The 26,307-nt window shown below is 44.1% G+C and overlaps 3 protein-coding genes across 5 annotated transcripts in view; 1 reads left to right on the top strand and 2 right to left on the bottom strand.

Annotated features, from left to right (window-relative positions):
* The window catches only part of Dis3 (exosome complex exonuclease RRP44-like protein Dis3), a 37,814-nt gene extending 25,974 nt beyond the window's left edge, over positions 1-11,840 (bottom strand). The window contains exons 1-12 of the mRNA XM_077662498.1: positions 11,492-11,840; positions 10,997-11,154; positions 10,755-10,933; positions 10,590-10,669; positions 10,271-10,435; positions 9,372-9,512; positions 7,861-7,995; positions 6,623-6,760; positions 5,832-5,978; positions 2,420-2,536; positions 1,855-1,956; positions 1,701-1,765 (exon numbers count right to left, since the gene is read on the bottom strand). Of these exons, the coding sequence (XP_077518624.1) occupies positions 1,701-1,765; positions 1,855-1,956; positions 2,420-2,536; positions 5,832-5,978; positions 6,623-6,760; positions 7,861-7,995; positions 9,372-9,512; positions 10,271-10,435; positions 10,590-10,669; positions 10,755-10,933; positions 10,997-11,154; positions 11,492-11,710 (1,646 nt within the window). The 5' untranslated portion in view covers positions 11,711-11,840. The remainder of the gene's footprint in view (positions 1-1,700; positions 1,766-1,854; positions 1,957-2,419; positions 2,537-5,831; positions 5,979-6,622; positions 6,761-7,860; positions 7,996-9,371; positions 9,513-10,270; positions 10,436-10,589; positions 10,670-10,754; positions 10,934-10,996; positions 11,155-11,491) is intronic.
* Positions 11,841-12,220: 380 nt separating this feature from the next.
* On the top strand, positions 12,221-16,457 carry LOC144128792 (uncharacterized). The gene is made up of 5 exons (XM_077662502.1): positions 12,221-12,424; positions 15,087-15,154; positions 15,220-15,315; positions 15,445-15,537; positions 16,268-16,457. Exons 1-5 carry the CDS (start codon positions 12,319-12,321, stop codon positions 16,274-16,276), a joined length of 372 nt encoding a protein of 123 aa, XP_077518628.1. The 5' UTR covers positions 12,221-12,318; the 3' UTR covers positions 16,277-16,457.
* Positions 15,759-24,101, bottom strand: Kr-h2 (transmembrane protein 33-containing Krueppel homolog 2). Of its 3 annotated transcripts, none has more exons than XM_077662501.1 (8): positions 23,951-24,101; positions 23,616-23,762; positions 23,415-23,509; positions 23,132-23,316; positions 22,814-22,881; positions 22,593-22,726; positions 21,123-21,206; positions 15,759-16,593 (listed from the first exon to the last, which is right to left on the bottom strand). In XM_077662501.1, exons 2-8 carry the CDS (start codon positions 23,676-23,678, stop codon positions 16,461-16,463), a joined length of 762 nt encoding a protein of 253 aa, XP_077518627.1. In that variant the 5' UTR covers positions 23,679-23,762; positions 23,951-24,101; the 3' UTR covers positions 15,759-16,460. The 3 variants fall into 3 exon arrangements, with proteins under 3 accessions (XP_077518627.1, XP_077518625.1, XP_077518626.1); XM_077662499.1 differs by having other exon boundaries at positions 23,616-23,782; XM_077662500.1 differs by having other exon boundaries at positions 23,616-23,816.
* Positions 24,102-26,307: the final 2,206 nt, after the last annotated feature.

Consider the following 26,307-nt stretch of genomic DNA (forward strand, 5'->3'; position numbering starts at 1 on the left):
CATAAAGGCCCCTTGTCACAGAAAAGCAGGAGGCGGTGTGACCGAAAAGTTAGGACTATAGTCAATTACAATATGCTCCCATAGATGGCGCCAGCCACACCAGTGGAGTAAAGTCGCACAGCGGAGCATCGGGCCCTTGGTTGCGAGTCAGACATGCTGCTGCTATGCTATGTAGACAAGTTCGTACGGCTTGGTTAAAGCAGGGCTTTACATGTATGTCGTGCGATCTTTCACATAATGTGTGTGATTATAAAAGAGGAAACAGTATACATGTCTGCATGGGCAAGAGGAACCGCTGTCGTGTCATACCCTTAAAGGCGGAGCAGCTTAAGTGTCCCCCACTTTTGTGATCAGCTGTGGTTTTGTGTGAAAAAAGCGCTAGATTTCCTCGCAGTGCAGAGCTTTAGTGAATGACTTTTACTTTGCTTCAAAAAGTGATGTAGCATCTTCTTGTAGATGGCTTTGAATTCCCCATTGACACTAACCATCCAACTGTGTTAATTTAAAGTTAATTAGTGAACATAGTAAATCAGCTAGTCAAACAAAATAACTTATAGAGAATTATGTCTTTCACAGCTGACAGAGTAGGTTCCTATAAAAAGATTTTTTGTGTGTGTGTCTTGAACTCCCTACTTTAAGGAATTTCCAGAAGCGTTCGTTGAAACACCTGATATATTCAAGATACTCACTAATTTTCGTGTGGTGCCTTGAGCTTTTTGCACTGGTAGTCGGTACAAAAAGCTAAAGGCACCACACACGGGACATGCAGTTTCATTTTCTTGAAGGTGGTGCTTCGTAAAGAAACCACGCGTAAACTGATACATGTTCTTAGATGCTTGTGGCAAAAAAGTTAAGTAAAATCATGTTTTAATTAAAAACATAGAGCCCTAATTGTTCAGAATTTTTTGCATACCTATATTTATGCTGTAAAGTTACCAATTATTTTTTCACTCAGGCCAATGATTTGTTCGAGCTCAATTTTAACACAGGGGTCACATTTTGTGGTCTGCTTTGCGAATTGGCGCATTTGGCATATAGCCATTTTATTTGCATGTGGAACAGAAATGAAAAACTTTATTTTAAAGTGGTTCACATAAACTGAGCCCAGACCAGTGATGCAATCTGCAGGAAAAAATTAAACTAGTAGCTCGAGCAGTAGTGGCAAAGTGGCTTAGTAGGTTGAGCTGGCATGATGAAAATGCATCTGCTGATTTCAAGTCAGGAAACATGGGTTACCTGATGCATGATTTAGTGGAAAACACAAATAAGTAGAGCCACCCCACCGCTACTCCTAAAGCTGATCAGTCTTGTCTATTCAAAGCAGATGATGACATCAATCCATCAAGCTTCAGCAGCTCGCTTTTTCAACAGCCAGACTTGCTGACAATGTTGGTTTTCCAATTCTATTGCATAAAGCAAGCAAGTACATTGACACCAAATACATTATTAGTACATGAGGAAGACTACAAAGCGTAGAAATTTGAGCATCTGTGTGAAATTTGAGCAGGAACAAACCAAGCCTAGGAGAATGAACTGTTCAATGACGCGTAGCATAAATGCACAGATTAAAGGTTACTCCATAAAGCTCACCGTAATCAACCAGAATGCAAATTAGCCTGAAATAATAAAAAAGCCAATTTATGTATATCAAGGAGTTAGTATCCAGGACCAACAGTGATGAGGTTTTTCTCTGAACTTGCCTCTCCTCTCCTCCCCGCAAAGAGCAAAGGTCTGAGCTCAGCAACTCGGGTACCATGTCTATCCTCTGCAAGGGGAGAAACACTGTACTAAGCAAGCAAAACAATCAACCCATCAAAGGGCACCTTTTCCTATGCATGCACAAGAACTGCTAACCTGATCCACCAGGTAAACAGTAGTGCCCCTATTGGCTGCTTCCTGGTCCAAGGCTGTTCCTGGACGTACAAAATGGGAGACGTCCGCAATATGGACTCCAACCTAAAAGATACATTCGCTACATCACATCACAAAAACGCACGTTCTCTACAAAAAAGAAAATTTACAACAGAGTAAGCAAAAGTATGCAATACTCATGTAGGCCTGTTACCCTATAGCAGGCTTGCAAAGAAACATTGCTGCAGTGCACTACCCTAAAGCTCTGTAGTATTCCAATGAATGCCTGAGCATACTGCTGGAAGAAGTGCATCAATACAAAGGTAACCTCCACCAAGTATATAACACTTGACCAACGAGCTGCTCCTAAGCCTCACATCTCATTACTCTAGTCCATGGTTGCTGTCATCATGCTGCTACTGGAACAATCTGACCAAACTCTGCTCTTGTTTCATTGAAACAATGTGATGTATTACATACCACTTGTAACTACAGTGCAGTAGCGACCTCAAAAAGCTAATAGTACTGTGCAGCGAGGGCATAGAAATGAGCAAGCATACCACCTCACCTCGTAGTTGCTGTTTGGCAGTTCTCTGCAGTGCAAGGCATCGTCGATGTCAGTGCAGCCTGGGGGGTCCACACTGCAGACGCACAGGTGACGGAGATCCTTGCGACCCCTTTCCTCCTGTTACAGGAAAGCAATAAAACCCTCAACTTGACTTCGTCATCCCCTTTAACATCCTTCACCCCAGGGTGGGTTCCATTTTATTAAACTTTGTTGATGCATGTTTTTTACTGCACTATGAACGGCTCTAGTGCTTTTGGCAATGCAGTGACAACGCTCTCGCCTTGATGATAAGTACCTCAACTACTTTTGGGCCATTCTTGTAGTTTACCTGTTTTTATTATGGGCACCATGGTTTCTGCATGCTTTGCATTGTGACTGAATAGCTGACAATGTGGCAGCGAAAATAAATTTACTACCAATCGGTTCCCTAATAAGGAACATGCAAGAAACGCTCCCTCACAAGCACAAAATTAAAGAAGACAGAAGGATGCAGCAGATTGATGCATGACTACATAAGAAAGAAAGAAGTTGCATGTGCTGCAACTAGATTTTTTCGTGTTTATAATTAATACTATAACAAATGTCTGTGTGATCAAATAAAAATAATAATAATAATAATTGGTTTTTGAGGAAAGGAAATGGCGCAGTATCTGTCTCATATATCATTGGACACCTGAACCCCGCCATAAGGAAAACAGCTTTTTCATTTGTTATCTCCAACAGGCCAAGATATTCATGGTTTTGTCCGATTAACTAAAGGAATAGCATCACAAAAATGGTGTAGCAGCACCGGCATTTTGTGGAGATATGAAGGGGGTAGGAATCTGACACTTCATTTGCAATTTTCTGACCCATGCAGTCACCTTTCTACACAGAATAATGGTGGTAGTGTTCCCAAAAGCATTCTATCAGTCTAGCACGGCTCCTTGCGATTTCTCTTCAGTGTTCCTTTAAAGGGACACTGAGGAGAAATTGAAGGTGGCTTGTATCGATAGAATACCAGCTCCTGATCACAAAAATGCCGCTCTTACTGAAAACAAAGCTCTTGTAAGGTAGAAAACAGCACGAACCAAAATACAGGTATCGCCGCCACAGGCCAATCTCACAAGTACAAGCGTGGTGACGTCATAGGACAAGAGACATCACCTTGGAGCAATTTTTCTTCGTACATGTTGCCACGAATCTCTGAGGCTGATAAAGGAAGGTTGCGCGATTCAATATTGAAGTAAGCTTTGTTTTAAAACCGATAGTGCACTTTTATGACACAAGGAAAACAGACAAAAGACAACCTGAATGTTGGAAGCAAAGAAAACCGATGCTTGGAGGCGCCACAGGCGGCCAGGAGAGTTTCGGTTTGTTATGGCGTTTCGCGTCTATGAGCTTTGCGTGCCCCGTGGATTCGTTTTTGACGCGCCTCGATATACAAGTGCAAAACAGCAGAGGAACTCCAAGTGCCGCTTCAAGTGCTAGTTAACCTTTGAAGGAGCATGTTAAGGCTGGTCAGATGATCGCCACGGTCGATGAAAAACTATGATGGCACAATGGTCTGTGAACGTAAAAGGCAGTTCACAGTATAAAGAGCACTTGTGTCTTCGCACGCTCGCCCGGTGAAACATTCCCGGCTGTGTCAGTCAACTTCAAACTACTTAACGGAAATCGTTTATTAGGGACGGGAGACAAGGTACAAGGCAGTTAAGAAAAATTGCTGATGGCCTAGCTCTGTTAGGCCAGGATATACGTAGCGAAAGCGCAGAGATTTCGGCATCGGAAGGGTGCATTCACTAGATGCTCCTTTATTGATGGTTATACCTTGAGCCGTCGTAGCGGAGTGGTCACGTCTCCGCCTCAAACGCCAAAGGCCCTGGTTCGATTTCGAGCCTCGGCACAGGATTTTTTTTTATTCAGTGAGTGGGCAGGGGGTTTCAGTGGCTCCCATAGATGCCGCCACCGAATACATTGGTTAGCGGTTAAGCACAGGCCCTGTTAAGGCGCGTTTATGCTCCGGCGTAACGCGCGCGCGCGCGCGCTGCACGGCGACGTCACGTCGGCCAAAGCGAGACCCTCCATACTCCAACGGCGCTTGACCGCCGACGCGTTCGGCGGCTTCGGCGCACTCTGACCGCACTGGCGGAGACTTGGAGCATGTCTCTATTTCGCGCCGAGTGCACCAGCTGCCGCCGGCCTGGCCAAACTGATTCGGCTCCGCGGCGAGGTGCGCGTTGTGACGTAATTCAATAGCTTCGGCAGTTGGGAGGAGCTGTTATTTTCGAGCTCGCGGCTAATTTAATCCATTCACAGTACACATCTGAAGGTACATGCAAGTGTGCGAGAGAGCCCGGGCCAGTGGACCCGTTGGATCTAGCGGAAGCCGTTGAAGCGTCGTGCGTCGGCTTTAGTTTCAAGCCGCCAACTTTAAACGCGACCGCCCTTGAGCACCCATCCATTTTTTTGTGGCAAAAAAATGAATAAATAACTTGGTCCTTGCAGCCGTGGGAGACGTCGACACTCTCCTCAGTTCTCCTCAGTGTCCCTTTAACCTCCATAAGAGCACTGAATGTGGAAAATCTTTTACCACGGGGTAATTTGCTACTACAGCAAACAATGACCTGGTGAGCACAAAGGGTGCTATGTGCCACCTAGTGCCATGAAAAAAATAGCTACACAAAGGCCACCTGACCACCCTTTGTCCTTTCACTGCTTCCCCCCTAAACACAAAGCAGCTGCAGCAGTTTGCTTATCCCACTGGGCAACTCAAAGAGGTGTGCATAGTTACACTTTGGCAGCTGATAAGTGGTGTCATGTTAATTTCAACAACTCACTAGCTGGAGCAGCAGACTTAAACGTGGAAAAAACACAAGAATTCCTATCGCTGCAACAGCTTAATTAAGTACAACATGGACAAGGACAGAAAGTCCTTTTACAAGTTTCCTTTGTAAGAGTACAACCCAACTGAGAACCTGTACTGAGTGCAGCTGAATATGGTGATTCTTTTCACTACTCTTCAACTCTGTTCACACCTAAAGAGAAGTGCTGCTATGCACTTTCAAGGTGGAATAGATTTGGCACATGCAGTCAAAGGTGTCTGGCATGCCCACTTGTACGAACTGTCACATTAAAAACGTGTGCATGAACATGCTCCATTATGGAAAGGCACTGTGGCAAACTTTGCATGAAAAGCTTTCCCAGTTGCATTTTGAGAATAGCACAATGCTAAATGAGGAAGGCAAAGCTTGAAAGGCCAAATGAATTGTTTACATATTGGCTGCCATGTTTTTATACACTCCTGCAATATAGCTGAAATTATCACAGTTGTCATTAAAAGTTGATAAATGAAGCATCATCACAGAACTTCCTTGCAATGGGTTGCATTGTACTGATAGAAGCAACACAGAAGCAAAAGCTTAATACTAACCTCGGGTCCAATAGTCCAAGGCATAGAAGGTAAACAGTCCAGCACAGCTCGTGAGAAGCATTGATGTGGGATGTCATGCTCCAATAAAAGCACCTGGTTCTCAGTGGCCCTGTCTCCAATCTCACCAAGAGCACGCACCAAATGGCCCTAGAAAGGGATTATGGTACCGGGTGGCCAATTACAGTCCACTTCAACACCACTTCTTCACACAAAGATTTCAAAAGTAGATGGCATGTGCATTTTTGTGAATCCTAGCAGCTCTTGCATTTTAATTTGCACATGAACCCATCACCATCAATTGACATGTGAACCCATCGCCATCAATTGTGTAATCTCCCAATTCACAGAAATTCAAAACAACATAGTAAAGAAATATTTATGACATGGCTCAAAACTGCAACCTGCTATACAACGCTACAATAATTGATCCAACAATTTCTACAATGTCAGCCTGCCATTTCATGCAAGGTACAGGGCTTTAGAAATGGATCATACAATATAATAAAAATATTGTTCCATGTGCGCTGCTTTTATTATGTGTGCATGCGATACCAGATGCATGCCACGGGAAGCATGCATCACACAGGACAAACCTGGGTAAGCTGCAGTCCTTGGCCACATACCTTTAGCACTACAGAAAAATTAAATCAATGAGAGTGCGCGTGCAAGCCCTCTATATTGCACAAAAATCACTGACATTTTCTCCTGCCATGAGCAAATGAGAAAAAACACACGTCCCAGCAGTGAGCGTAAAGAATACAGGAGGGCTCAAAAATTAGGTTGCCACTCACCAGAGGGTACCGCGAGTCTCTTGGCCAGCTGTCTATGGAGACAACGATGCGCTGTCGACAGAGTGTTTCTGCCTGCCGCGTTTCGATGCGGATCTTTGGAATTCTTCGTTCTGCAGGCACGAACAAATGCCGTGTCGCCTGAAGAACACAAAGCCAAACATCAGCTTTCTTCTCAAGACAGACCTAGCTCCGGAATGAAGTCTTATCTTTTGCTTTATTCCCTGTAACTTCAACAGACATTACTTGCGAAAAGAACCATTTGAAAAATTTTAGGGAAGGCCGCTAGACACCACGTGCTATATTCTAAGTCAGCATTAAGAAACAAATCTTCAAGACACCATTCTGGAATTCAAAAGGCTGTGGGTTACTTCCTTAATGAGTAAAACTACTATGAACCGTTAAATGATTACTTTTGCAACAAAGAATCAATTACAATTTATACTTCTCTCAACAACCACAATGCAAAAGATACAAATACCTTTCCCCTATCATCCTTTTCACACTGTGCTTGTCAATACTGAGCACGAACTAGCCTGATTCCAAGGTTTACTGCAATAATTGCACAAAAAGAAGCCACCAAAAAAGAGGTGAAAATTACACACAAAAAATACAGAGGCCCCTTGTCCTTTGCTAAACTTAGAACATGCTTTGTTACAGGCATGACCTTCAGTACTACACGCTCGTTCTATCCCCAACAAGACTGTTGGATTATTGGACATGCAAAACAAAAATGTTTTCTCTCAACACTGCACTCTCTTGTGCTAAGTCTATTATCAACCATGGACAGCACACTAAGCTATCACACTATGTTGCAAAATGATGTGAACAGACAAATATAGAGCACCTGCATTTCAGCAGGAAAGGGAGAGGCCTACAGCAAGATTGAGCCATCTCGCAAGCCACATAAGTTGTGGTGCTAGCAGGCATAGTCACTCGACGGATGAGTGTGGTGACAATTGTGCAGTCTACTAATATCCAGTGTTTTTTAACCTTTATCTTAAAAGTAAGCTTTCCACTTTGGGTTATGGTCCCATTTTCTGCAAACTTTTACACAAAACTGTTTCACAATACTGATCCCCTCTGCATCACTGCTAATTTTTTAACAGCAGCAGATCTGTGGGGAGATGAAACCTAAATTTCATGAGAAATTTGCAAATGTAATGCACTGAGTTCATCAAAAACAAAAACTTTTTGTCTAAGAAATGTAGCACAAGGTTGTAAACAAAGGCAAGGCATACCTCTTTAATTGTAGATGGTGCTAGAATTCCACAGTAGGGCCTCCACTTGCGTCTCAAAATGCCTACAATGCGACCAGTTGGAACTCGTTTGGATTTGGCAGGTTTAGGGTTCAGCTTCACCGGTTCGTCTTCGTCCTGATAAAAAAAATGTGTTGAGTGACAGTATCCAGGAGTTTCCTCAAGCCTACCGTAAAATTCCGAACAAGCGCCCCCACCCATGCAAGTTCCCACCCCCCTAACTTCACTGTTAATTTCACATTTCCGCGCCGTTCCAGGAAAGCGCCCCCTCATCCCTCCCTCTCTCTCTCTCCATGCCCTTATCACGCACCACGCCCAGGCAACACTGGCCTGCCCCATCCAGTCCAAGAATCCAATCCAATCCTGCGTTTGAAGCCATTCGCATGCCCGTTCGTCACGCGCCATTTGCCTTGTTTTGGCGTTGTCAAGTCGGCAATGCATTCGTACATAGTGGCGAAGAAACGGTGTCATACAATGGCATTGGGGAAACGGAAGGAACGCTTGCCAAACGTCTCGAGACTTCAAGTTTGACTGGAAACGTATACGGGAATGGGACAAGAATTTTGAGAAGTTGCTACGGGAAAGCAAAACTTCGAAGAAAGTTGACTAATGGCACGCCGGTGTTTAGTGAATGCATGGATGATGCGTTATTCAAGCGGGAAAGAATGGCAGGACGTTTAAAAATCCATGTGCACTGCGCTTTTTTTTTCTGGTGGGAAAATGTCGCCTCCATCTTGAATTTCGGCGCCAATCTGGGATAGCCCCCCCCCCCCCCCCCCCCCCCCCCCCTCCCCCCCCCCACACTTTTCCAGTAATTTCGACTTGCGGGGGTGGGGGTGCTTGCTCGGAATTTTACGGTAGATCCAAGTTTCTGAGCTACTGAACGCAGCGCTGCCTCAAAAGCCACCATGTCATCTTAAAGATTTCGTGACAGCTCATATTACACGACTTTTCCTTCCAAGTTGTTGCTTCAGCTTAGAAAGTACAGTAAATTGATCTGAATTTCGGGATGATACGAAAGATGATACGAATTTGTAAAATTTCCTGGTCAGAGTGCATCGTGTACCACGTGTAGAATTTCAGATGTACCCAACACTCAGCTGGGCCACAACAGATATGAATGCGTGAGCCATGACCGCAACCTTTGAGTACTAAGCACTGCTCACACATTACCAATGTTGTGATTGCCAGTCGTGCGATATGGACCACAAGCAGTGAGCGCTGGCACTCGAATGTAAAAAAAAAAAATCATAGAGCTGAGCTTAACGGCTTAGCGCATTAATCAACAAAAGCTGTTACAGCTTTGGTTCAGCAATTTAGCCCTACATTTTGCCATGGAATCTATATGAGCCGGCTGACGTCTGATCTACACCAATGTCAACCATAAGAGAAAGTTTAGCCGTGCTAATGGGAATCAGCAAAATCTGATCTGGCCATCCATCACCTTCCACCCTTTCTTCCTTCTCGCATTTTCAGAAAGGGAGTTCACTCACTGTTTTGTCTTCATCATCTTGTGTTTCATCAACGAGAACAAGTCCAGATGGCAGAGACCACTTATCCTCAGGAAAAATCTCCACCACAACTAAATCTTCATGAACAGCTCGATTCAGGTTGCTTCTACCTTGTATCAATACCTGCAGAAGATGAAAGGAACAAGAATTATAAGGTCACAGAACTCAAGTGATTTCAGAGCATAGCTTGAATGTTAGAATAGGAAGGATAGAATTCGACTCATTTTGGGAGGTTCAGAAGCCTCTGTGACACAAAACATATGCTTTAAGTTAAAACCTCTCATGCCCAATGCAATAACAAGCAAACCACTGTGAATTTTCTATGTGACTTCTTCTGAAATTCCTTTCCCTAGCAATTATTGATCATCATATTTGCCCTCACCTGCCAGACCTGAATAGTGACAAGTGAAAAGCTAGGTGCACATGTAAAAACAAGGGACAGCTAGATGTTACCTCTCTTTGTAAAACAGGTCCTTACATACTGTCTAAACAAAAAGCAAAATACACCAACTATGGTGCTTTCAGAGGGACAACTCCTCTTACGCGTGCAATACAAACTGATGTAGCCAGGCAATCGACATGTAGTGAAATGAATGCATTTACGAAATTTAAGCAACGAATCAAACAAAACCTGTTCTCAGCACATGTTCAAATTTCTTTGCTTCGTTTCTTTTACTGTTTTTTTGGTGTCATGTGGATTCTGGTTGACATTTAAAAAGCTGCTCATTGTTCTCAATACGTTGTTAGTAGCTCGGTGCCTCTCCTGTCAGCTTCTGTGTTCGTTCTCAACTTTTAGTGCTGCTTCCTCTAGTCAAGCAATAGAGTTCAGCACTTCATGCTGCACAAAAAAAGAAACTCAGAATTAATATGCACTGACTTACACTGCGAGATTCTTCATCGTCACCCAGCACGACGCTTCCTTCTAAGTAGTTTTCCCGGCTAGCCTGAAATTTTCCTTGCTGGAAGCGACCACTTTTGATGCCAAGGTGCAGTTCTGCTTGAGGTAAGTGTTCAGGATAGATACCACCACGAGCATCAGCCCTTTTCTGCCAAAACATAAGAGAGAGCAAGCAACAAACAACTGCAGTTTTAACCGCAGTGATGTCAAAATTTGTTTTTCTGCTCGTTATTCTGACTTTGACATTGTTAGAGATAAAGCACATGTGCTGGCTGCAAGAACCAAGAGAGAAAGGCACTTACGGATGCTTCATCAAGTTCAAGTTTCGCAAGTTTGTCTAAAAGGCCCGGGTGATCCTTCAGGCTGCAAACATATTCCGCAACTGCAACAGTGGGAAAGCACAGAAGCGGAATGTTAACAGGTAAGACTACCTTAATCAATGAAACATTAGGAAGACAGGTACACACAGGTACATGCTTTGAGGCCTTGTGTCAGTGCTTTGCATCGATTTTCTTCATCATTTGTCAGAAGCACAATGTCCACTCTGTTAGTCAGGTGTTCAGAGTACCAACTGACACTTGCGCGGATAGCACGGTCATTCCGATCATTGGCACTTTCCCCAGCTTCACGTTCTATGTATGTCTCCCTAATGAAAAAAGAGAATTCGGTCAGCCAACGATCACAATGCAGACATGAGACAATTACTCACTTATGGTGCTCATTTGTAAAAACAAAAAAGTGCCGATCCTTGTTTCCCAGTATCTCACGAATGGCATTGTAGGCAGGGGCGTGTCGGTGTCTGAGCTCTTGCTGAACTGTCTGCAATATGATGACGTTCTTGAAGACAGCGTCTTTCAGGACATCAACCTGCGAAATACCGTTAAAGAGCACTGCAATACTTGAACACAACGCTTGCGCGCGGTCAGATATTTTTAGGAAAAACTTCAGAAAAGGCGTTATTCACTCGTCAGTCTTTATGCAATTGGTTCGGTGAGCGAAAAGTGCCGACAAAGAGTTCCTAGCAGCACTTGGAAACTTCGGGCCCGGGATACTAGAACAAGATGAGCTAAAATGTGAATTATGCAAGGTAAAAATCCGTGCGCGTCTTTAGCGTGAATGAAACTTAAAAGCGTCAACGCTTCGCGAAAACCGCTGTCTTGATCACCTACCAAGTTACAAAATTGGGAAAACCTAGGCTACATACCTGATGCAGAACTACGTTCGTATCGGGCACAACGTAGTGGGGCGATGGGAAAAGATCGCTACAACTGCGAGGCGTTGATTCCAGATTAGGATCTTCGTGCTTGCATTTTGTGCACAGTTTCGAACCACACCAAATGTCATCTCGAAGGTAATGTTCTCTCACAACTTTCAGCACGTTCCCCTTCTTCGTTTTCTTGACAAATGTTTTAGATGTGAGCATGTTTAAAAATCACGGCAGTAGAAGCCGTGGAAACTCTAAAAGATCAGTAAAAAACGTCAACACAGAACAGAACGCAGCAATCAAACGCCTCCGAACACGCCGACTAGCGCCGACAGCGCTCAGTATAAATGTTACCATAATCGTTGAGAACATCATTATCATCATCATAAAACTACCAGTGTCCACCGTGGCTACCTGCGCGGTGGGTAAATGGGCAGTTGCTCCGCTGCGCGCAATGCGATACTCAAAATAGTTCGGAGCGTGTGCTTATCATTGTGAAAAAGCGTATATACATGTCGTGATTTTTGTTGATTTATTAAGTTAAAATAGCCATTTCAGCACTCTTATTCGTTGCGTATTCCTCTTATATTCACGACTACCCGCCAAATAGGCCGTAAATAAAAAAAACCTCTGCAAACACGTTTGCCAACGACTACAACGACGGCGCGCAATTTAATCAAGTAACGCAGCTTAAAGCGAACTATACTACGATACTACTCGTATCGCTGATTATATGTCACAATTTGACAAGTTGGCAGTAAATGTGAAGTAAAAAACGAAAACGGTAGCATGTGGGCCACGTGCAATGCCGAGAACTGCCGGACGACATGAGGTCAATCGTGGCGACGCTCGTTCTCGTTGTCGCCCTGAGGACCCATGCCCAGCATCGCGAGGAAGAGCTGCCGTTTGATGACCTCATGGCCACCATCTGCCGTTAGTATGCAACCGCACATGCAGACACGCGTCTGCATGTCTCTGGCTTTCTTCGGAGTAACGCGGGAATGGGCACAACTATAGTACAAGGAGAGGTTAGAGTGGAGCAGGGTGGCTCAATTGGTTTTACCCGCTGCGGTAGCTCGATCGGTGGATAGAGCGCTCGTCAACTAAGCCGGAGGACCCGGGCTCAATCTCTGCCGCGGCGACCGCGTTTCGATGCAGGCAAAACTCAAAAAGGCGCACTGGTGTGCCGTGCGATGTCACGTCAAACCGTATAAATTAATCCGGAGCCCTCCAATACACGGCGTCCGGGCCCTCATGACCATGTCGCTTCGGGGCGTTAAACCCCGCAGTTTTAAATGACACGGTGATCGATGTGTCCTCCTGTCATGTTTATGTGGCCACTCGCAGCCGATGGTCCATTGGCGTTCAGCTGCAGAACCAGGGACACCGGAACGGGGGGGTGTCAAGGGGGGCGGTCGCCCCCCACCCCCCGCCCAGTCTCTAATTTCTTGCACTTCGCTCAGATTTATGACAATTGCAACGCCTCAGTTCTATAGCACAGTGGGGCTGAGCTACTTGGCTTCGTAGCACGTTGTAAAGCATTTCGTATAAGAGTAACATAAACCAGTCATGTCCCAACAGAAGTCGACTGTCTGATCCGTGTACATGATCATGATTAGCAGAATTTAAACAAACTATGCGCAATTTTTTTTAAATGCAATTGATCACTCCTCGTGCGTAAGGCTTCCCATTTCAATTCGGTTTATATTGCCGTGAATCTTTGCACCGTTTGTTCGTTCGCACTCAAAACCGCCGGCACGCAGCTTTATCAGTTTGCTTTGTAATACGAGATGTGGCCAGACTTATCTCAATTGATCGTGGCCACGTGCAAATGCTTCTACATTTTTCCAGATTGTTGTAGTTACCTTTAGTTCTTCATCCTGAAGGTTCCTTGCCAGCTTTAAATTGAGCGCGGCCAAGAACTGCAGGCATTCCGCTTGATGACCGCCGAGCAGTGGCTATCGCCGCCGCCGTGTCATTCAGTTCTTAGTGGGCGCGAGTCGGCTCCTTTCTTTTGGAAGCCTTTTCGTTGTCTTCCTGACTGCTGGAGTGTCGTCACCAGAACGTGACAGTTTGCATCAACCTTTGAACTTTGAAAAATAAAAAATAATAAAAATATAAAGTTTATTATGAAAATGAGAATTAAATAAATAAATAACAAAATAAGTTCGAAGTCTTTCCCTCCACTAAAAAAAGTTCCGGAGTGAAAAATAAAAAAGTAAATAAAATTTATTATGTAAATGTGCATTAAATAAATAAATAACAAAATAAGCTCGAAGTCTTGCCCCCCCCCCCCCCCCCCCTCTCAAAAAAAGGTTCCAGAGTCCCTGTGCAGAACCGAAGGTTGCGGGTTCGAACCCTGACCGCAGCAAGCGCATTTTAATTGTTCGAGGGCCCATTACATGCCCCCAACAGCTTGCTACGGGTTAACGAATGACTAAACAATTGACGTATAAACTGCAGCTCTTATATATGTGTGCTGTACGTCTTTTGCGCGATATATGAAGTGGTTAGGCTGTTATGCTACCAAAACGCTCACGGAAACATCTGACCGACAATAATCCTATAATCTTTAGCTTACTGCTTCATGAACTCGTCAAAATACCTACTTCATGTTTTCATAAATGTATCGAGGTTGAATAAGTCCAGCCAGTATTAAGAAAGCCATATCTTTTGCGAACATGCCTCGTGAACATCCTACATGACAGCACAAAAATTAAGATTAAAGGTAAACTGTACAACAAGCAGATCACAAGTCTTAGCTTAATCATGTTACATGTGCAGAAACACAATCCCGTCTTTTCTCACATCACCTATGCTTATCTCAACAACGAAAGCTTGTATAAAGAACACGCAACATTTAGTTCTATATATAAAATTTTAGGATTAGCTTCACGTTCATAGTTAAGCCTTTAAGATGCAATTGTACAAAGCGAATGCACAGCTTTTTCTGAGCAGTGATTGTTTTGTTTCAGGTGAATTTATTATCCTTCATGCAGCAAATAACTTGGGTTTTTATGCGATGTAACGAATGCAGTAATTAATATTTCATGAAACAATGACCAGGGTAGCACGCCATCCGCCATTTTTGTGCACACAGGCTTTGCTGCCGATAACATCATTTTTTCTCCTCAGTTCCAAGTGCCATGTGCATCTTTGAAACAAAGTGATTCCAAAATCCCTCGAATGCTTACCTGACAAATCTTCACATTTCTGTCTTGCTATTTCCGACCACTGTGACAATTTTTACGAAATTCTGCATATCCCTGTAAAATCTAACCGCTATGCATGTTGTGCTGGTAAACTAGCCAGTTGTCTTTCTTGAGGCCTGAAAATACTGTTGGAGCGGAAAAATATTTTCGATGCAAACAAAAAATGGCACCTGAAAGGGCCAACTGGTGGCTTACTTTTCACTAACAAGAATGGGTGACTGTTCCTATCCTACACAATTAAAAATTTAAGACCTCAGAACCATGGAATAAGCTTGCCAAGATAACTGCTAAATATTCATTATTACGTTCAACTTATATACCCCAAATATGCATTAATGCAAATACCCTGGCGCTGCTACTTCCTTAAAAGCTTTTCTTTTCAGGTAAATATGAGCAAGCAGTGGACAGAAAGGATGCTATTGCCTGTGTTGGTGACCGAATGGAAATTGAAGTAAGTTTCACAGTATTTCTATTACGCAAGTACAATGGTAATGAAGCACACAACTGCACTTTCAGCTGGAAGCCATTGTGACAGAGTGCCTCCAGAGGCAGTACAGAATGAGCAGCATAACTGTGCAACTTTTTGACATGCTCTGTGACGACGACAGCAGAGTAAGTGTCCAAGTCTTGCCTACAGTACAGCATACAGTCATGCATAGCTGGAAAAAACTATAGGCAAAGAAACAAAATTCTTGCCATTTTTGAAAACTGATTACATGCTACCTAATACTCTTTTTCCAGAAAATGGACCGTGTCTACGACTGTGTCGATGACCAGGCCGACAGCCAAGGTGGTCGTGATTGGACTCTCGACGAGGTTACCAAATATGTCCAGGTAACAACTTTTAATGAATACGACTCATTTCACACATTCTAGCAGTGGTCAGCAGAGGGGTGCTAACATATAATGATGCAGCAAAGTGTGCAGTCCTTTTCAGAGGTAAAGAACTTACGCAAAGCAAATACAAACAAGAGCAAGCTTAAACATGATAAACCACAACTACAGTGAAATAGTTGGGCACTTTCGTATACTAGAAAAAGTACTCCTCAAACACAGCCGTTTTGGTAATAGTTTATTTGCAAATGTTCTCAGATGAAGTCAACAACCACACAATAGTATATTCTCTCACTCGACACACGACTCCCGATTTTCACGGAGAGTGACACTGAAAATTCATTGTGGTGCTGGTGTACACATTTCCTGGTAGCCCATTACCACACACATTTACTGAGCTAGCTGCACATACAGAATTGTCCGGGATTACCACCACCAACTCTTTCCTCACTTGATGCGTGGTGGAAAATGCATTTTTCATATGACCGTTCCCCATAGTTTGTTACAGATGCAGCTAGTTAAGCCAGTATGACAGTTATCAGAATGACAGCTTGATCTTCTAAAGAAAAAACAACAGGACAGAAACAAAAACGGTCACATCAGAGAGAGTGAAGGTGCCCCTGACTGCAAACAAACCCTTTCAAACCTTGACCCACTGAGCACGAATGTGCCAGCAGGCATGAGAATGGCTGGAAAATTGACACTGCCTTTCTTTATTCTTTCCTCACAGCTCTGCTGAAGGATATGACATGCACAAGGCCAAATAAAAAGAGTGGGAAAGCCCACAAAAATTGAATGACTCCACAACACATGGTTTGGTGCTCTTGCTGCACAGGGCACAGGTGGTATGCCTCCACCCAGGCCCCACCGCAACATGCTTTGTGGTCCAGAGGCATCATCCAGACTGGAAGTGGCAGGCCTCCCTACTGGGGTACTGGAGGAGCCAGCTGAGACAGCACAGTTATCGTCTTGAACAGAAGGTTCCTCAGGAATGCAGGACATCCTGGCCTGGACGCGTAGTGCTCAGTCACCAGACGAAGTTCATGAAAAACAGTCCTGGGGGGCAAAAAATTTCAGAATTTTTTTAGTGGTGCAAAAGATCATGCCAGGAAGGGATATAATGTCGACAGCTGCACAAGGACATTCTCATTTTACACATGCACTAAAGATAATGACAGCATAGACTTAATATGCTCTGGTGCTTGTTCAGTTCCATGAAACCATCAAAGAAAAGCACTAAGAAAAAAATAAGGTGGAAATCTGCAGCTTCATGATGGTGCCTCAGCCCACATGCCCCATTCTGCGTAAGACACAATACAGAAATGCAGTTTCGAATATAGAAACCACCCATCTTATCTATTTTCCGGACACTGCCCAAGTAACATCCTTCCGGCTTGACGTTTGAAGAAGCATTTTCAAAGACATCGTTTTCTTGACTACGAGGAGCTGAAACAGCGGGACACAGACTGGTGTCAGAAGTGTGACCAGTACTTTTCCCTTCAAAATTTGGAACACTTCGAAAGTGATCTTTCAGGTACTTTTAGGTGAGGTGACAGTTTAGAAGGAGTAGTAATAAAATATTCTATACCAATGGTGTATGCAAGGCTACATTAATGAAACTTGGCACAAACAATGCACAAGAATAAGCTACAGGAATTTTTTGTTTTTTACACATTCACCTTTTTTTTTCTTCAGAAATGGCTCATTTATGTTACAAAAGTGCAACTAGATTTATACGAATTCACCAAATGAAAATGACAATTCTAGAAAACGCAGTTTTTGGTGTAGGCTTCAAATTCTAAACAGAACATAATTTAAACAGCAGCTTGTAACAATGAGACATGGCCTGTGGCATTTTGTATACCCCTGCTAACCAATCACAACATAAAGCAAAATCGGCTTTTTAATGTTTAATATCAAACAAGTCAGAGGCATCAAAATTCTTGGTTATAATTTAGTATGAAGGTTAGCTTTTTCCTTAGATAACAAGGAAAGCTTTAACAGCGAACTACTTTTTTCCACGAAGGAATTCTATATGGTGGTAACTGCAGACTTAAAGGGACTCAGAAAGGGGTGTTTGAGCTTGGCTTTAAAATGTTTGCACTATGTAGAGTACAGGCCACCGAGTGTTCAAGCCGCGTACGAGACCTCTAAAGCGAGCGGGAAATTTACAATAAATTTTTTAAAATCCCCGCTTTCGCACCTCGAGGCGACGTGCGGTGCCGGGCTTTTGCGCAAAAACCTGGCAGACGACGTTGCGTCTTGCAAATGACTTCAGCAGCCGGTGGTAATCATTGGTTCACAGCGCTGAATTCTTTCAGACGTCATGCGCTACTGCGGCCGCGGCCACTCCACGCGTTCCGCAGCCGGCAGAGGTAAGGGATAAGGGAGGGGCCGAGTGAGTGAGGCCGGCGGAGGAGCGCCGCCGTTTTGGCGTGCGAGAGGAGAGGGAAAGGCGCGAAGACGCGGAAGTTGAAATTTTGTCTGCATATAACTCAGCTTCCACAAAATGCATTAAAATAATTCTTGCTAAGGGATAATTATGAACCGTCGTCTTTTAACATCCCAGACATATCGCACCTTTATTGAGACTCCCTTTCTGGGTACCTTTAAGCTGTCTCAGATTATAGTTTCGCTTCTGCAACATAAATGCACCTTTCTGCATTGCTAATTTCAATGCTCTGTTAAGAGCAATATCTTAAGAAAAGGAACAAATCTAAAAAAAAACTAAACTGTCAAATTTTTCTGCAAATTTTTGACTGTAGTGTATCTACTACTTTTGTGCATTACTTGTGCCAAGTTTCATTAATGTAGCTTTGATTATGCCACTGCTACAGAATATTTCATTGTTACTCCTCCTAAATTCTCAAGAAGTAGAGATGCCAAGTTTTTGGATGCAGATTTTTTACTTTGGAGTGATGCGCTGGACAACCCTATACATGAGTCACGATGTGGAATTCACCTGTGGCAGCTGAATAACTTATAATTTTTTCTCATGTTTTTTTCGGTTTTGGTTTAAAAAGCTGAACGGTGGCTGTGAAGTAATCGACTTGTTTAGGTCAGGCGAGGCATGCAAAAAGTGTGATATAATCGCTGCTTGTTCATTTCTTGTTATTCCAACTCTTGAGCAGGCTTGCTTAAGGGTTGATGTAAATTACTACGAAGAAAGTAGCAACCATTCTGCAGCTTTTGTATGATTCACGTGACCTGAACATGTCTTGTACGTCACAGCCGTACTTTGGTTGTTGAAACAGAAACCAAAACAGCACGAGGGAAAAAAATTCAATTTACGAACTGTTCGTGCAATCCACATGGCTGTCTATGTTTTCTATTGTGCTCTGCGTCATTTTAGAGACAGAAAACACAACTAACATTTGGTGCCTATACTCTTTTTCATGTTGCTCACTATATATTTAAAAAAATTCTGCCCTAGTAGTCTCTGCAGGTCTAAAAAAACACAATAGCTCGTGTTGCAATGCAAAATATCATTTAATTTTTTACAGGTATATGCACGACTATGCACAAAGTGTCACAATAGTTGGAAATTACAACACTGAAATTGACAGTATTCAGTTTTTTTATTTCAAAGATGCTTATATCACTAGAAAAGCCAGAAAAAAAAAATTAATTGGAGATCGTAAAACCTGTCTACATGACAATGTCAAAGAATGATCTGCCAAGTTCACTGTCTTGAAAAATATCCCAGTTGTGATAATTATTTACAAATCTTGTTTATTAATACTGCAGCCTGAGAGTGCCACATTTGTATGAAATTAAAATGTCGCTGCTACGTGCAGCACACTCCCAGAAGAAGCTCTCAGTTCATTAAGCACATAGGTGTGTACAAAAACACATAAGCACCTTAAAGGTATGACGTGATAGCATTAATAGGTTAATGCACACAGGTGGAATTGGTCACTCTCTACTTTACATTCATAGATCCCTTGGAGTCTTCATACCACTCTTGGTGTAGTGGTGCAGTGGTTAAGCGACGTGCTACTGCCCTGCGATGGTAGGTGCTGCCACTGGTGGGGCTTATGAGATTCAGGTTTCTCTTCCCGACAAACCTCTCACAATCAATTATTAATTTAACTGCCACCTGCTGGTGAGCAGGTTGTGATGACATCACAAAGTCATGTGACCTAGGTGGCCCATATGATGCTGACTCCAGTCTTTTTTGTGACACGGAGCCCTGAATGCTGTTGCATTAAGAGGTCTAAAATGGTTAGCGTTTGGGGCAGCTAAGGGGAAAAATATGTTTTTAGTCTTTAAGTTCTAACTTTCATGTTGCACTGAGAACTCACTTTGAAGTCCCTCATCTCACACCGCAAACTGAAGCTAAAACATTCAACAGCAGATGTATTAAAGTACAGTAATGCCAGGCATCTTAAAGTATGGTAAAACCAACAACACAGTATGCAACTTTAATATGGGACCCATATCACCAGTATCAGATCGATAAAAATAAGAAAGTACACAAGTCAGTGACAGCTCTATGTATCCAAGCTTAACATCTCGACCTATCCACCTACAGAAAAATAACTCGCATCAAGTTTCTTTAGCTGCTTTGTGACAATATAATTTAGACTCCACTCTGTACAAGCACCCCCTAGCCAAACTGCTTTCCTTACTAATCACCCCTTTTCTATCATGCCACATACACTGCATACAGATGATGTCTTCAAATACTCGCTTCTCCCGAAACACCATTCTTGAATGGCATAACCTTGATCCGCATATTTTTCACACCACCAATTCAGTAAGAGACTTTTGAAAAGCAAATGGAATTGTACTTTTTTTTTTTTTCAATTCGTCTTCACCCAATTACAGCTCAGTATGGGTTTAGAGTATTGTAAATAAAGATTTGCGTGCGGCCTGTCCACCTTCATGTCGCAAGGGAAGAAGCCAGGCAGACTGATATAAAATATATGTAATGCATACATGAGCACTCAAGCCAGAAAAAGAAAAGACAACACGCAAGTGAATACTAAAACAAATCTGAGAAAACATTTAACTATATTCGCTCAATAATTTGACCACCTTTTGTGCCAACTAAAGACGGGATTTGAAGGTAAGTAAGCAAGTTTGTTACCTAAAATGCCAGAGTGCTAATGATATCAAGCCTCAATTGATTACCTCTTCCAGACCCACAGTTCACATAATGCTATCTTTGCCACCCCTGATCCACCTCTCCACCTACCCACCTTCATACTACAGAAGCGTCATTCACTACCAAAACACCTGTCTCCACCCTTAACAAGGTCTCATCCTACTAAAAGCCTACACAGCAATGCATTTTCATGAGAACACACTCACAAATGAGTGAATCACACCTACAAAAGTGGAAACGAAATGCCTACCACCCACTGAGAAGTTTTTAACACAGCAAGAGTGCTTTCCAAGTCAATAACTAAAGCACTGGACACTTTGTACTGGACACCACTTACCTCGAGAGCGAGAGGAATTTCAAAAAACTTAATGCATGCAGTAAAAGGATTTGTACAAAGGTACAAAGCATGCAGCTGGTTTCCTGCACTGTAAATGCTATCAACAAAATTCATTTGCAAGACAAAAGGAATTTTTACCGTGTGTAAGGGTTGCGACGAGAGGCATAGCGCAGGCTTAGAAAGCGATAGTAGACAAATGGAGTCAGCAAGCTGCTCCGCCCACTGCAAAGAAAAATGCCACAGACTATAGCATGCTCACAGTGCTACCAACAGGCAAAGTATTTAAGAGGCTGCGCGAAAAATGCACACCAGAAAGGTATCAAATGTGCTGTTCACACAAGTCAGAGTGAACTATATCTTGACAAGAGTATTTTGAGCCAGGAAGTAAACTGTCTTTTGTATTGAGCCATAAATATTTTTTCCTGGTCTTCCCTAAGCTGCCAACAAATCGATTCAGTACTAACACAGCTCCATAGCAATAAAAAGTGGGCTAATCTTATACACCAAGTTTTCCAATGCATGGATCTCCACTAGTCTTTGGTGCATTAAGGCATAAAGAAATGCTTTCATGTGGATGATGCTACAAATGAGGCGCTCATATTCTAAAAATATGCAGTAATTTCTCGCTGGACAAGAGCTGAGTGCCGCGCCTAAACAACCGCACGTAGTGTCCGCGTTCCGGAGCCGAAGAGGCAGTATGCTGTCTCCCGCACCCTCCACTGTTAAGGTAACTAGGGAGAGGGAGGACACATTGCGGGGAAGCAAACCAAAGGGGACAGAGTGGTACGAGCCCCCACAATATATACACAAATGCTCTGGAAGCAGTGCAAAATAAAGCAGCTAGATTCATAGTCATCTTAGTCAAGTCATCAAAGTGTACCAGCCCTGAAGCACATCCTTAATCTTCAACTTCTTGCTAAGCGTAGACAGTCTGCAAAGTTGTCATTCTTTCATAGGTTATACCATAGCGACCAGCCATTCTCTTGAAATCATATTTTTCCCGAGCCCCATTGCTCAGCTGACCTTGATCATGCACATAAAGTCCGCCCGATTTCCGCTCGCACACTAAAATATCAGAAGTCAGCACTGATATTGGCAATAAATGAATGGAATGCGCTGCCATCTAGCATCGTCAGCCATCCAGCATCACCAGCCATACCAAGTAATCTTCTTTTTAAGCAGCTTTAATAACGTTCTTGAACACAGAAAATGCATTATACAGTGTTTGATTCCTGTGTGTGTTATGAATGCCATCACATTTTGTCGCTACCTTTTTGCTTTACTTATGCTCTGCTATTCCTCGTGATATGCTGAACAGTGGCTGAGCTTGTTTTGTGTACCAATGTGTTTGCACCCCCCCCCAATTCTTTATTCTTCTTTTATACCAAAATGTTAACTTTGCCTCCTGTACCGTCCCTATCATTTGCAATCAGATGCAGCTTTCTTTGAAACATTCCACTCCTATGCAATGCCCAGTTCTAGGCCTTTAGGGTAAATAAATTCCTGCACATAAACTGCTACTATTAAGTTTTATGGCATTTCATGATGACAAAACAGCTTTATTCCTCTTTCTGATGAACAGGAAACAAAAGCCTTGATGATACGTACGAAAGAACGCTGAACACTGTCAGTGGCATGAGGAAGATTTCAGTGAATGCCACGAGACGGAGAATATTCCTGCCTTGGTGGTCCAGCAGGTTTACCAACCAGGTGCCAAGTATACCAGAACGGCCTCCAAACTTCTACATAGATGCAAAAATATTCAAAATTTCAGCGTGAGCTTCTAGACATGCACATCAAGACAGCAGCTCTAACGAGGGTGTACTTACGTCCAGCAGGGTCAGCGAAAAGCTTGCCGAGTGAAGCAAGGAGAAAAGAAACACAGGCAGCAGTACCACTGCAGTCCAGGTCAAGGCTTCAACACATTTATACTGAGCAAGTGCCATCACATGTGCTGGCTTTTTAAATGAACATTAATCTGTGGCTGCACTCAATGACTTACTTTGATTCTGTGCTTCCACGAAAATATTCACGCAGGTCCACAGCCATTGCTAATTTCATCAATTTTGTTTCTTTTGCATCAAGCACCTTAAAATTTAGTTTTCAAATTACCCCTGCATCAAAAAAATACCCTCTCTTAAGGATACATGTCATGGGTTGGGCGAACAGGAAAATGAGAGAGTAGAAAAGGTAGTGGCAGCTGTCCTCAATGAGAAGCTGGCTCAGGAACATGCGTGAGAGCTGTATGCTCGGCATCCGCTGGTGTAGCCGCAGTGCACTTGTGGCAGCATTGCTTATCAAAGCTCGCTGGTAGCATGTGTATGGGTTGGTACTGGAACGAGGGGGTGAAAAAAACAAGGATTACCAGTTTTTCCACAGTAGTGTCACAGCGAAGAAAAGGAAGACGAGGTACGGAAAGCGCCTACTCACTCAAGCAATGGAATGATGTACAGCAGAGTGAACACGACCGAGCAAATGCGCGTAAACCACAGCAAGCTTTCGATCTTGTGGATAGACATGTGGCTCTGGAAAAAAAAAAAAAAATTGTCCGCACAGGAGTTAGATAAGCAAGGGTAAAAAGGGAGGTTCTGTGCAGGTACGCAGGCAAATTATTATAAAATTTGCTCTCACAATAACTTCCGACAAACCGCGTGGGGTGGCTGAAGTCGGCCTTTCCGTGTTTTCGTCGCCCATTTTGGCAAAGGTAAGTAGGTCTGGCCAAAGGACGCTGGCCCCAAAGATTCAATTTCCAGAATGATCCGGCGGCAGTTCAGTGCGCTGTGTAACGACGAAGCACACTGTAAATAACAGATACAGCGAAGTTGAGCTTCCCTGTTGAATTGAGAACAAAATTAAGAATTGTATTCAAGGATATATCAACAGTTTAGACAACATGAGACCTAAGTGAAACCTTAGCGTCGACGTAAATTAAGCAGAAAAATGGCGCAAAACGGCAACGCACTTACCAAGACTGAAACGCTACTTCTGGTAATAAAGTTCTTCAGAAACTACGACACATCTCCGTTATAGATGAGTGAATTAGCAGTATCGGAGATATTCTACCCGCACACACACAGCTGAAATTCGACCCAGTGTGGCCAGACTGCAGTCGCGTCATCCACTAGTTCCTGCTGGAACTACGCGTCTTGAAATAGTGGCGCGCATTTGAAACACAGACTTTTGGTGAATTGAGCGATCGCGATGTTCGCCGCATAGCATTACTCTCAACTATGCTTCAAACAGGAATGTAAAAGCTACAGAAGCTGTGGGCAAGCCACGTGCCCTGATTCTCCCGTGCATTTACCCCCTCCGTCATAAATATGGTTAACAAGATTGGAGGCGGTATCCCATTTAGGATGTGAGCTGTGGCTGCCCATAGCGCGTCGGTGGCGCTCTGATAGGGCTCTCAAGAAGATGCAGTGCCGAGCCTATGTACCGAATGTTCCATGCCGGCCGCTGAGGTGTATTTTCGCTGTCTTAGTCGTGCCCAGGAACGCAGAACTTCAGAACAAGACGATTACTGGAAGTAGGTCTTAGGATACAAGGGAGGCGCTCTTGTCCAAGTTTTCCTCGTGGCTAACGGACAAAACTAAGAGCCGGAGCCTGCTCAGATTTCTGGAAGAGGATAGCCGCCGCTACCTACACTAGCTTATCGGCAGCCTCTACTTAGAGGGGCATAGAAACACTTTCTTAGGAGATCACGTAAAACCCGCTCTAACACTGCATTGTGCTGTCGTGAACACCTGCGCTAAATGATACACATCTACACTCAACAGAGATCCCACAGTCGCGCGTAAATGTTGGCGAGCCCTTTCCGGATACTCGCGCCCTCCTCCGTTTCACGCTCCAGCATACTTTCGGACGTTACTCAGTTACCATGGCCCCGGCCTGTAAGCTGCGTCGCTCCGGCAGGTCAGAAGTGGCCACCATGCTCAATCTTATACGGAGAATATCCAGCAAGGGGGATCACAGAATATCGTCCGGCGGCTAGAGCAAGGCATTCTAGCTGCCAAGGCGACCTATGGGGTGCTTTGCTTCCAGCTGATGAAGCGACAGACGCAGCAACTAGAGGTGTTGTGCAAAGCAGCCCAGCGCGTAATAACGGGGCTCCCGCGCTATACGGAAGTCGAGGAGCTCTAGCGCTACGCAGGGCTCCCCACTCTGGAAGAAGCTATACAGGCCCACGTGGGAGGCGCGCAAGCACAAGGCGCAACCACCTGATAAAGGACGCCAAAGCCCCAGAATGTGTTACGATTCACCAGCACATGCATTCCTTCGTGAGAGGATATGCTGGTGACTGAGCAGCGGCCAGCACCTGACAAGACGCAGCGAAAGCGGCACGCGGCGCAGCGGAAGACCCGAGCACGTGGCGAATACACCATCCAGCCCCCCAATGGGCAGTTAACCTCCCTAGGACGTCCTACAGACATCCTGAACACCCCCAGGGCGTGCAAAGGAGTTTCAATGCTGATTGGGAAGCCGATCTGATGACACTTCATGTGTGTGTTGACGCGTCGTGGCGACCCGAGGCCAGCACAGCGGCACTGGCTGCAGTGGCTGACCACGCCGGAGAAACGCACACCCGGGCCTTCACACTCGACATCTATCCCGATATGGCACGGAGTTGGAGCTTCAGGCCATTTGCGAGAGACTGCATCTGGGAGCAGAAGTAATAGCCGCTCATCCTGAAAAAAAAATGGCAATGGCTTGGCTCGGCTATGTCAGGATATATGTAGCAAAAGTAAGTGTGAAACTCCCCGGTTGGCCTTGTTCACATATTCCACAACGTATGAAGCACAGGCATAAACGTCCAGTATGACCTGTAGGTCCACGTTTGATTTCAGTTCCGAGGCTATCGAAGTATTGAAGGGGTCGCGTCACTCTTACGCTTATTCTCTAGGCTAACGACACGTTGTTCTTCGGTTTCTTGAGCCCGCCGCTGAAGTATCTTGGTCGCAATCCATCGTTCATCACGGGCCGTCTTCAGTGAAGCAGGACTCAGGTCTCTCCTCCGGCTGCTGTCACTGCTGCTAGCGGTCGAGACACCGGACGTTAAACGTGCCTGTCTCGCGGCGGCATATTCACGGCGGCGTGTAGCCAGTCGTTCGGCGCGCTGTTCGTCTGTTTTCTGTGCGATTCGTTTCCTCTTCATCTCGTTCCGCTGTCGATTCCAGGCCTCCTCCAGCTTATCAGAATTGTCGCCGTCCATACTGTCGCCTCAAGTGTGGTTGCGGCGCACGCCAGCTCTCCTTTTCAATCCTGTGACATCTTATCACACATGAGACGCAGCTGTCGAAGCGAGCGGAGGCGAGCGCAACGACGA

This window comes from Amblyomma americanum, chromosome 4, assembly GCF_052857255.1.
Source record: "Amblyomma americanum isolate KBUSLIRL-KWMA chromosome 4, ASM5285725v1, whole genome shotgun sequence".
Taxonomy (NCBI): Eukaryota; Metazoa; Arthropoda; class Arachnida; order Ixodida; family Ixodidae; genus Amblyomma; species Amblyomma americanum.

What these genes read in the sequence shown, in the direction of transcription:
- LOC144128792 (XM_077662502.1), top strand. Translation starts at nt 12,319, where the DNA reads ATGAGGTCAATCGTGGCGACGCTCGTTCTCGTTGTCGCCCTGAGGACC. An exon ending in CCTCATGGCCACCATCTGCC is followed by an intron (nt 12,425 to 15,086) that starts GTTAGTATGCAA and finishes TTTTCTTTTCAG; the next exon opens with GTAAATATGAGCAAGCAGTG. An exon ending in GTGACCGAATGGAAATTGAA is followed by an intron (nt 15,155 to 15,219) that starts GTAAGTTTCACA and finishes CTGCACTTTCAG; the next exon opens with CTGGAAGCCATTGTGACAGA.
- Kr-h2 (XM_077662501.1), bottom strand. Translation starts at nt 23,678, where the DNA reads ATGGGCGACGAAAACACGGAAAGGCCGACTTCAGCCACCCCACGCGGT. An exon ending in TTTCGCTGACCCTGCTGGAC is followed by an intron (nt 22,727 to 22,813) that starts GTAAGTACACCC and finishes GCATCTATGTAG; the next exon opens with AAGTTTGGAGGCCGTTCTGG. An exon ending in ACAGTGTTCAGCGTTCTTTC is followed by an intron (nt 21,207 to 22,592) that starts GTACGTATCATC and finishes TTTTCTTTGCAG; the next exon opens with TGGGCGGAGCAGCTTGCTGA.